This window comes from Camellia sinensis, chromosome 9 (genome assembly GCF_055761805.1).
Source record: "Camellia sinensis isolate YWXY chromosome 9, ASM5576180v1, whole genome shotgun sequence".
NCBI lineage: Eukaryota > Viridiplantae > Streptophyta > Magnoliopsida > Ericales > Theaceae > Camellia > Camellia sinensis.
Window position 1 is genome coordinate 137,206,536 of NC_138969.1, and position 11,589 is coordinate 137,218,124.

Below are 11,589 nucleotides of genomic sequence, written 5' to 3' on the forward strand. Positions count from 1 at the left end.
AACTGCTACCTTACTTCCCAGTTTTGATTGAATAAAAAACATTTGAATAAACAGTAAGATGTGAAGAGAACACAGGTAGAAAGAAGAAAAAGTAATGGCCCGTCGACAACAGTAATCAATTCTCAGTGGCACCTAGTGCCATTTGATTCTCTCCCAAGAATTCACTTAAAACGATCACATGTATATTGACTAATCAATGCTGCCATATAATTGAAAATCTGTGAAACCACAACTTGCAGAAAAAAAAAATAATAATAATAATATATCAACAAAATTCAATTCCAATTAATCAAATATCATGAAACTGAAAAATCTGTATATCCTCTACTCACTCAGTTGCATCTCTCCAACAGGCAAAGAAAAAATTACAAAGAGCTAAATACAAAACTTTGCTTTCAAAAAATAATCACTTTTGATAGCTAACAAAATTTCTCAATGGCTATTTTACAACATTCACAATATGATGAAAGCAGAGAAGAATAAAAGACAAGAAGTCACAAATGCATACCAGGCACCGCTTTATCAATGCCCCAAAATGGATTGAAGAATCTTGCGATCCAATCTTAACCCTTCAGCATCTCCATTGCTTGTCCACTAGAAAGTTAACAAATTAAAGGCCAAGACGAATTCTAATGTAGCACAGTGGACTCTTCCAATCTTTCTCATCATGTACACTGGTGACTGCTTTCACATTAAAAACAAGAAATTTTTTTTATACAAACAAGACATTAACATAGCTGCATAATATATAGTTTGTACAGCTAGTCAACCTTGACAACATTTTTAACTTACAATGACATGATTACAACACTATTCTCCATAACATAAATAACTACGCCTTCTTTTTCTTTTCTTTTTTTCTTTTTTGTTGCAGAAATGCATGAAAAAGGTTTCAAGAAAATATCTTCTAACGAGGAGAATATCAAATCATTTGACTTAATCTAATCTGCAAAGACAGTAATTCTTAAAATCGTATCATAAACGATCTAAAATTCCATTAATTAATAAAGGCAAATGCTAACAAGTGCCAATGTGATGAAAATGTGTTTTGAAATCAATAAAAAGTGCTTGAATCTTGTGACGAGCGTCTGCCAGGATCAACCCACTTGTTGTCTTTTTCTTGTGCCCTAGGGCCACTTGTTAGCAAGACCCATTGAAAAAAAAGGAACGGGTACTAACTATAAACTTTATTCATACTAGAGAACCTATGAACAATACCTGAAGATAGAGAAATTCCCAATAAGCCTCTGCTAGCTTTAATTGAACATCAAGCTCCACAAATTTCAGCACACAGAAAGTCCCTGGTCCATTCCTCATGTAAATTCGGTTGTGTTATGAGAAATGGACACTAATGCAGCTCCCACAGACAGGCCTACCTCATGCTCTTTGCCTGTCCCAATAAATACTTCTTGTGTATCAATTTCTACACCATTAGATGAATGTATAAAAGTTTAGAGCATCTGTCAGTGTGTCACACACTTCAGCCAAGGAATGCTGGGTGCTAAAATACAGTGAGAATCAGAAGTGATGTCCACAAGTCTCCAGGTAAGGCAAAATATCCCTCCAGAAAATAGTTTTAAGAGTACAGCCCAGCTCAAAGATCATTCGCAGATCTGTATGGGCAAAATATCCCTCCAGAAAATAGTCTTAGTGGTACTGTTGATCTTGTATTGTATTGTGTGTTTACCTGTTCAGAAGTGCAAGTGCAAAATTTGATTTTGTGTGATATTCAATTTGTTTCATTGAAATATCTTAATCTGGAACTTATAATTAAACAATGAACTACCATTTTTTGTTTGAACCTTTTAAGTATATTCTGTACATTATACTAATGAATAAAATTAAAAATATAGGAGTAGTGGAAAATGATAAACTCTATCAAACAATTTCAGAACTTGCCTTGGCAGTGTTGAAGGCTACGGTCTTGCAGTCAGGTAAGATGCTAAACTCTGTCAAACAATTTCAAAAAATGTGGTTAGTGATCCAGTAAGTAAAGTCTCTGAACATAGCTTTATTGCAGCATGTAACTCTTTGAGATGACCCCATTTTGGTTGCCTAATTAGGCCTGAATTATTCAATATTGACATCAATTTTTGCTTAGAAACTATAATACCAGGGTAAGTCAAATATTTGATAACATACCGTATTCATCAAGAGGAGCTAGATCATAATAACTTGTTGGTATATAATCTGAGGCTGTTCTTCCAAAATTTGTTCCTCCATGATACTAGGGGAAAAAATAAAAAATGATTCCATTAAATGAAGTAAAATTTAGAAGTGAACATTTAGAAGTTTTAGTAGGCACATACTGAGTTGTCCAATTCTCAGTCCAGATTGATGGCTTGTTTGGTGAGTTTGGTCCCACAAATGTTTCTCCACATCTCATCCCATTGCATGTATTGATCTGCAAATTGAAAAAAAACAATCCATTAATCCGATCTGAAATAACATTTATGATCTTACCACATCTTGATCTATATCAATAATATATGTTCCAGGTAAAGAGAACTAACCACGGGATCAGGAGCATCAATTTGCTTGCACATAGTCCATGGCACTCCAGTTTGAAGTCCCACAGCCATTTGTGCTGCCCAACGAACGTAAGCCGGCCCTTTCTCATGAAAGGCCCCTTCTATAGTTTGGTACTCGTTCTCGATTCCTTTAGCCACGAAGCTGTAGATCAAAGACTGTTGCCCCATCTCTCTCACACTCAAAACCCTAAAACCTAGAGAGACAAATGGGTAGAGAGATAAACGGAAGGAGAGATTGGGGATTTTGGGTTTTTCGGGGGGGATTTTGGTTGAAGAGATTGGGGTTTTTGGGGGGGGGCGGGGGGGAGAACCCGATTGGGGATTTTGGGGGGAGGGGGAGGGGGGAGCGGGAATGGAAAACAAGAAACAGATTGGGGATTTTGGGTTTTTGGGAGGGGGGGAGCGGGAATGGAAAGAGGGAGGGGGGGAACCGGACGGGAATGAAAAGAGGGGGGTGGAATTTTTTTTGGATTTTTTTTATTTTTATTTTCATTACAAATAAATATTTAAATAATAAAATGATTTTTTTTTTTTTTGCAACAGAGGATGTCATTGCTAAAAAAAATTATTTTTTATTAAAATAATTTTTTTATAGTTAATGAATTTTTATTTTTATTTTTTCATTTAGTAAGGTTGAAAATTTATTTGTTTCATATTTATTTTAATGAATAAAAAATAATTATTATTTTTTTATTTGGTAGAAGTAGGGATAATATTTTCCATTCAAATAAAGTTAATTTTTTGTGGTCAATGTGGCATTTGCAGTGGTAGTAGTGGTAATAATGGAATGGCATTTTGCAGTAGTGGTGAATGTGGTAGAGAAGATGGGTGATGAGAGACAGATAGAGAAGAGAGATAGAGAGAGAGAAAGAGAGACAGGCAGATAGACAGAGACAAAGTGATGAGTGAGAGAGAGACAAAGTGGTCGCTAAAAGTGCATTTTCTTGTAGTGGAGAGCTCGGTAAATAGAGAAGAGATGAGGGAGAGAGTGAGCAAGGTGAACACAATGGGAGAGAGAGACAAGCAGACAGACAGACACATAGAGAGAAAGAGAGAGAGAGAAGAGTGATATGTGAGAGAGAGACAAAGAGAGAAAGAGATATAGAGAGAGATATAGTGGTGGTAATGAAGTGGTGGCGATGGTAGTAGTAATGGTAGTCGTAGAGGTGAAATGGCGACCGTGGTAGTAGTGGTGGTAGTGAAATGGCGTTTGCAGTAGTGGTGAAGGTGGTAAAGGAGATGAGTGGTGAGAGAGAAAGATGAGTGAGAGGCACACAGAGAGAGAGAGAGAGAAAAGAGATGAGAGAAGAGATAGATGAATGAAAGACACAGAGAGAGAGAGAGACAAATAGACAGACAGAGAGAGGAGAGTGATGAATGAGAGAGAGAAAGAAAATAGAGAGAAAAAGATGAAAAAATTGGTGAAAAGATATAGACAAATAGAGAGACAGAAAGAGAAAAAAAAATAGAGCGAAAAGAGATAAACGAGAGAGAGACAGAAAGAGATGAGCGAGAGAGAAAAAAAAATAGAGAGAGAAGAGAGACAGAGAGAGAAGATAGATGAAAGAGATAGAGAGAAGAGAGATGGACGAGAGACACAGAGAAAAAGAGAGGCAGACAGACAGACAGACAGAGAAGAGTGATGAGTAAGAAAGAGAAAGAGAAGAGAGACAAAGACACAGAGAGAAAGAGAGAGACGAACAGACAGAGAAGAGTGATGAGTGAGAGAGGGACAGATAAGAGAGACAGAGACACATAGAGAAATGGAGAGACAGACAGACAGAGAAGAGTGATGAGTAAGAGAGGAAAAGAGAAGAGAGACAGAGACAGAGAGATAGGAAGAGGAAAAAATGGGTGAAAAGAGAAATGTTCAAAAGAGTAAGACGACGTCGTTTATAGTGGATCGATAAATCGAGAAGGAGCTCGATAAATAGAGAAGATGGGAGTAAGAGAGTGAGCAAGGCAAACATAGTGAGGGAGAAATAGACAAATAGACAAGTAGAGTGAGAGAGAACAGTGACAAGTGAGAGAGAGACAGGGAGAGAGAGATAGACAGAAAAAGAGATAGAGAGAGAGAGAGATAGAGACAGAGGGAAAGATAGAAAAAGAGAGAGAAACAACAGATGAGCAAGAGATAGACAAAAAGAGAGAGAAATAGAGCGAAAAGAGATGAGCGAGAGAGAGACACAGAAAAAGAGAAAGACAGAGAGAAGAGAAATGGACGAGAAAGATAGAAAGATAAGAGAGAGAGAAAATAAATGAGAGAGATAGAGAGACAGAGAGAGAAAACAGATGAGAGAGTTAGAGAGAAGAGAGATAGGCGAGAGACACAAAGAGAAAATGAGAGAAAGAAACAGACAGACAGAGAAAGAAGAGTGATGAGTGAAAGAGATAAAGAGAAGAGAGAGAGATAGAGACAGAGAGACATGAAGATGAAAAAATGAATGAAAAGAGAAATGTTATATCAAAAGAGTAAGAAGACATTGTTTTTTTAAATATTTTTTGCGACAGAAAAAAGTACTAGAATTTATTCAAACCATTTTGTGACTGTATATATATGAAGCTGTCTCAAAACAACAATCACTATGCTAGGTTAGAGTTTTCCAAAAACTCTTTTGAGAAAATTATACTTTCTTGTGTTTCCGTGTTATATTGTTTTTACTGAATTTTTTTAATATTTTAAGTAATTTTTTTTTAATTTTTAGACACACCTAACATAAATACACCTAAAAATTTTAAAAATTGTAAAAAAAATCTTTTAAAAATTCACTAAATACCAAAAATACAATAATTCAATACATTTTTTTTTGTATTTTTATGTATTTATTAATTTTAAAAAATATTTTTTCATAATTTTTTTTTTAGATACATCTAAGGTGCATCTAAAAAAAATATTCAAAAATTTAAAAATATTCACTAAAAATTAACAAAAAACACGAAAGTCACTTTTTGCGACGGCACCAAATGCCGTCTCAAAAAAGCAGAGTATTTGCGACGGCACCAAATGCCGTCTCAAAAAAGAAGAGCATTTGCGACGGCACAAATTTGCTGTCTCAAAAAAGTAGAGTATTTGCGACGGCAGAAAATACCGTCGCAAATGCTCTTATTTTTTGAGACGGCAAATTGTGCCGTCGCAAATGCTCTGCTTTTTTGAGACGGCAAATGGTGCCGTCGCAAATACTCTGCTTTTTTGAGACGGCATTTTCTGCCGTCGCAAAAAGTGACTTTTTGAGACGGCAAGTGTGCCGTCGCAAATAGTCCCGTCTAATATACCCACTTTTCTTGTAGTGTTATGATATATTGTTATTATTATTTTGGTTATAATCGAAAATGATTTTAATTATACCTTATGTGGTACTAGTTATTATTTTAGTTATGATTGAAAATGATTTAATTATAATATTTGCATATGGTACACATCCTTTTAAGAGTGTGTCTTCTAGCATGACCTAGGTGTGTACCATATACCCCTTACTTACAACTTTTGAGATCTTTGGTTATGATTTATTGGGATTTTAGTTACAACTTGGATATGACTTGGTTATTATGGTGATAGTTATGAGTTGTTGTGATGTTAGTTATGATCTAAAAATTCTTTAATTATACCTTAATGTGATATTGATTTATAACCTTTTCTTCCTCCCATAGAATTAAGTCTCATAAATGTCATAACTTACATGTGACACATACATTACCCATATAACTAAACTCAGTACACAGTTTAATTTCCTTGGATAGTGGTCTAAAAGGAATGATTGGATTTGTTATATTATTTGTATAGAAAAAGTCTCAAGTCTTGGCCTTGACCACCCATATTTTTATGGGTGGGAGATTGTATGGTAGATTGGATTTATATATAAAATAAATATAAATCATAAGATGATAATTCTAAATAAATTTTTAAATAATTAAGTCTGAATTGATAGTATTATTGATTTGTATAAGAGTGTCATCAAGCTTGAACTCGCAACCTCCATTTAACTTGATAATTTCCCGCTACCTCCATTTAATTTGATAATTATTGATAATCTAGCGAGTGATCAAATGACATTGTCGAATGAAAATCTCATCAATTTGGGTTAAATGAGGGTCAATGATCCATTGTCCTTAAATTTTCATATCCCTGTCTACAAAATTGCATAATTATTGGACCTATTAAAAATTCAATTTGCGATAATCTTAAAATACGATTTAATGGATATGAATATTTTGAGATTGAGGAACTGAAAATCTCATGTGCAAATTTTATTAACACAATGCTTTCCTCTAATTCATATTGCCCGGTTCATGTAGCAAACTTATTGAGCAATATTATCACAAATTAAAATTTTAGAGTAAAAAATTTTGGAGTAAAATCAATTTTTATGGACGAAATATCTTATTAATGTGTCATTCTTGTATTTTTAACGATAAAATTTGAAATTTATTGACAAATAACTATCTTTTTTGGACCAAAACTTGGTCCCAAAAGGTAAACTATTTTGGCAAAAAATTGTCTTGTCACTAAAAGTACATTTATTAGCGACATTTTAAAAATTTGGATAAATGTCCCTTCTTAGACCTTTTGAAATGACTTTTTATTGATTACTCACATAATGATAGGAATTAGTCTCCAAATATTTTTTTAGGATAAATTACGCTTTGTCCTTTTTATGTTTGACCACTTCCCACTTCGGCCATTAAAGTTTTTTTTTTTTTTTCTTCACTGTGGCCCTTTATATTTCAAATTTTTCTCAGTTTATTCCTAAAACTAATTTATGTTTAAAATTAGACAAACTATCAAATAACATCAAAAAAATAAAAAATTATATCGGGAATTAAGTTTATGTCAAAGATGTGAGTTATATATAATAAAATATTTTTTTATCACTTGATTGTAGGCGTCGTGCCTTTCTTGAGTCTAAGGCATGCATCCCACACTAACTTGCTTTGACCAACAAAAAGTTGCCACTTAATTTTTAAAGTGAAAGTAGAAACCTTTACAGATGAAAACTAAGTTAAGGCCTAGTCCGTCATCATCAAGAAAATTCGGATTCGGGAGCTTAGGTACAAAGGGGGAAGGCCATTTTCATAGAAGTATCACTTTACTCACTTTCTATTTTATGATTTTAGTGGTTGATTGTTCACATAAATTCATTTTTAGACCTAAAACTTTTAACTAACTTAAACTATGTGATTTAAAGAAAAATGAATATGATTTATTTTAGATTTGAAGGAATAAAGCCATATTTTCAAGAGAATAATGATTTTTCAATAAGAAGTGAATTTTATCAATTCATGGCCATAAACCTAATTTAAAATTAACAATATTCATAAAATATCCAAAACATACAATTTTGCACATAAAGAACAAATAGACACTTGGATTATTTGAAGGACAATGCACCAATGGATTTACCCGGTTGCCCACTTTCAATGTCTTACATGTAATACATAAATTAGATATGACCCTAATATGCAACTAATATATACAAGAATGATCCTAGACCCGGTTTGAGACTACAAATATGATGAACATACATGAAATACAACTAGCACATAAAAGACAAAATACTAAAAAACTACATGATGATCAAACTGGGCCATACATGATTATTATATCACTAAAACAAGACTAAAATATGTTGTTTTGATTAAAAGAGAGAAAACATGTGAAAATATAAAGTAATAAAAATAAAAAATTGATGAAATATGCAAACTACGTGATAAAATGACAAACAAACAACCTAACTATGACTAACTACTGAAAACATGGATAAAGGAAGTGCTAAAGTAATGAAATGGTGAGAAGTTACCTACTGTTTTGATGAAAGCACAAGAAAGAGTGAAAAAACTTTGTTTTCTTGCTTGCAAGCCTCCCTCAAACTTTGGTTATGGCTTAGTTCGAGTTCTCCAAGCCTCAGGATGATCTCGAAGATTTAGAGTTGGTATGTGGTACGGTATTTTTAGAGCTTAGAAGAGGGGGAGAGATGAGGTGTCGTGTTTGGCTCTTAAACCTCTAGAAAATGACTCAAGTTCTTAACCCCTTTCAAAGAGAGGTGGAGGGGCTCGATTTATAAAGCTGGGGGGAGACTCTGGAACCTTTCTAGGGTTTCATTGCTTCCCCCTCCTTCATTTTCTCCAACAATGTGCCAAGACTGAGTTTTCATACTTGGCTCTACGACACTTCGATGTGCGCACGCACCAGTCTCACGTGCACGCACAGTCGATGTGCTCATGCACTAATCTCGTGCACATGTATTTTAATATGTGCATGCACCAATTCTCTTAGTACACATGCCATGCATGCATGCAGAAGTGCAGGGTCCGATGCCCTTGGCTTGCTTGCTGCACAAGTAAGCTCGAATTGCATTATGATCAATGTTTTTTGATAAAATTGGCCACTAGTTTTAGAAAATACGATTGATCGAATCATGACCGGGCTTCTTTCTCTTTCATGGGGTTAAAAAGTTAATGTTCCGCTAAAATGGGTTCATGGGTAAAATGGTCATTTTTGGAAAAATTTGATTTTTGGCTAAAATAGGTTTACATAGCAACTCCAAACATCTTTTAATATTCAAAAGATAAAATAATTTAACATTTTATCATCAGGAGGCTTGCAAGCGCCAGAACTCTTAGGATTAGTTAAAATAAGGTATATACAGTTACCCCTCTCTGACGGACCTTAAGCAATCACAGAGTGATGAGAAGCGAATGCCAAAGATCCGAGACCATTCCCATTGACATGACCCTAAAGCTTAAGGCATTGCCATACATTCATGCAAGTGATCGAACTCGCAGGTTGCCTACATATCCTTGAAGCAAGGAATCAGATCAGTGTAGTTCAAGGGTGGTTGTGCAACAATTCATACGTGAGTGAGTGTGTGCAACAAGAACTCAAGCAATCATCCAAGCATGCATTCTAAGAAGAGGAGAGCAGCGATACCTATCATGCTCACCTTATCGTTCATATGCCAAGTTATTTTCTATTCTTTTCCTGGTTGTGCCAATCCTATAAAATTTTCCAAGGAGAGCTATTCTAGATAATACACACCTTAGTGGGGTTAGAGTGATTCCATTATGATTCTAGTGTATGCTATTCTGCGCTCGTATCGACGAAGCAAGAGTGTGCTAATGTATGCCATTACATTCTTGTGTCAACGAGTCATAGGTTCATTAAGAGCCAAGTGGTGCTATTCCATACTCGTATCAATGAGTCATGGAAGTATTAGATACCAAGTGGTTCTATCAAATACTCATATAGACGAGTCATGGGTTTTAACAGATGCCGTGTGATGTCATCCCATGCTTGTATTGATAAGTCATAAGGTTTAATATATGCCAGGTGATGCCATTCCATGCTCATATCAATGAGTCATGGAGGTTTAATAAGTGCCATTCTACGCTCACATCAGCAAGATATGGGGCTTATCAGATGCCAAGTGATGCCATTCTATGCTTGTATCGACAAGTCTTGGAGGTTTAATGGATGTGAAGTGGTGCCTTTTTATGCTTGTATCAACAAGTCATGGACATTTAATAGATGCCAAGTGATGCCATTCCATGCTCGTATCGACGAGTCATGAAGATTTAATAAGTTCCATTTTATGCTCACATCGACAAGACACGAGGTTTATCAGACGTCAATTGATGCCATTCTATGCTCGTATCGATGAGACATGGGGGGTTTATTAGATGCCATTCTCGCATTAACAAGACGTGGGGTATATTGGGTGTCAAGTGTTTCCTTTCCACGCTTATATCAACGAGTCATGGAGATTTAATAGATGCATTTCCCACGCTAGCATCGGAAAGACGTGGGGTTTATTGGGTTCCAAGTAGTGCCATTCCATGCTCGTATTGACGAGTCATGGAGATTTAATAAATGTCTTTCCCATGCTCACATCGGCAACATGTGGGGTTTATATATATGCCAAGTGGTTCTGTTTTTGCCAAGATGTACTAAGTGGTTGGAATATTTTACCAAAAGGTATTAAATGATGCCAAGTGTTTGTCAAAATATTCCATATGCCAAGATTTGCCAAGTGTATGTCAAGTTTTTGCTAAAATTTACTAGATGGGTGCTGAGTTTTGCCAAGTGTGCCATGATGTCAAACTTGATATTTGGAATTTTTTTTTTAATATTTTTTTTATGCCAAATGATTTGTGTGCCTATGATGTGCCTTGAAAGGCACACCAATGCCATAAATGATAAAATAATATGCCTCGAAAGGCAAGTCTATGCCTGAGTTTGAGTTTAGGATATACTTGTGCCTCCAAGATGTCAAAAAAGTGCCATAGATTGGCCATGCATGCGGGGCATGTGGGCCACACGTGTGCCAGCATAGAGTGTGTCCATGCATAATTGGTCGATGTGTGTGCGTACTAGGTTTGTACCCATGAACAAGTCCCGTGCGCACACACAATCCGCATGGCCTAAGACAGTTTGCATGAATCGAAGGGTTTCAATTCATTTTGTGGCCTTCTTTCTCACTCCACTACATTCGAAAATCCTTCCCTTTTCTCCCTAGCTTTTTTTCCTTTCCACTTTGGTACTTCATCATTGCTCGGTGATTCGGATTCTTGCTTGTCTTTTCAGATTCTTTATTCTGTGACCTCCGTTTTTATAGAACGGTTTCGAGTGTCGACTACTTCTTGCTTATTCCCATGTATTTTCACCATTTCTTTGACTTTTCTAGCTTTCCTTCATTTGTTGCATGCTTTCATGGCTTTATACGAACTTTATAGTGACTTTTTGATTATTTGCCATGAATGCCCAAAGTTTTTTTTGCATGTTTGCCTTTTTTTATATGATCATTTGCCTATGCTCGTCATTTTTTCATCACCATTGCCTCATATAGCCCATAAACACACGTACCCGAGCTTTTGTTCCATTTTCTGCACTTTTTCATTATAGTTGCCATCTTTTGCACGGTTTCTCGCTGTTTTAGTCATTGTGTTGCTTGTGACAAACTACCTCATAGCTAGGGATTTCCTTCCTTTCGATCCTGCCACTTATGTGCCTTTTGCCCACACTACGCGGACCGATATGGATTTGTTCCTCGAGATGGGCAGGGAA

The 11,589-nt window shown here is 35.6% G+C and overlaps 1 protein-coding gene across 2 annotated transcripts; it reads right to left on the reverse strand.

Annotated features, from left to right (window-relative positions):
* Positions 1–428: 428 nt before the first annotated feature.
* On the reverse strand, positions 429–2,699 carry LOC145798771 (beta-galactosidase 6-like). 2 transcript variants are annotated; one of them, XR_014340362.1, is made up of 6 exons: positions 2,514–2,699; positions 2,310–2,404; positions 2,143–2,227; positions 1,900–1,949; positions 1,219–1,390; positions 429–681 (listed from the first exon to the last, which is right to left on the reverse strand). XR_014340362.1 is itself a non-coding variant. In XM_082887721.1 (4 exons), the coding sequence occupies exons 1-3, from the start codon at positions 2,697–2,699 to the stop codon at positions 2,161–2,163; spliced, it is 348 nt and encodes a 115-aa protein (XP_082743847.1). In that variant the 3' UTR covers positions 1,978–2,065; positions 2,143–2,160. The 2 variants fall into 2 exon arrangements, 1 of the variants encoding a protein (XP_082743847.1); XM_082887721.1 differs by lacking the exons at positions 429–681; positions 1,219–1,390; positions 1,900–1,949 and adding an exon at positions 1,978–2,065.
* Between the last annotated feature and the right edge of the window lie 8,890 nt (positions 2,700–11,589).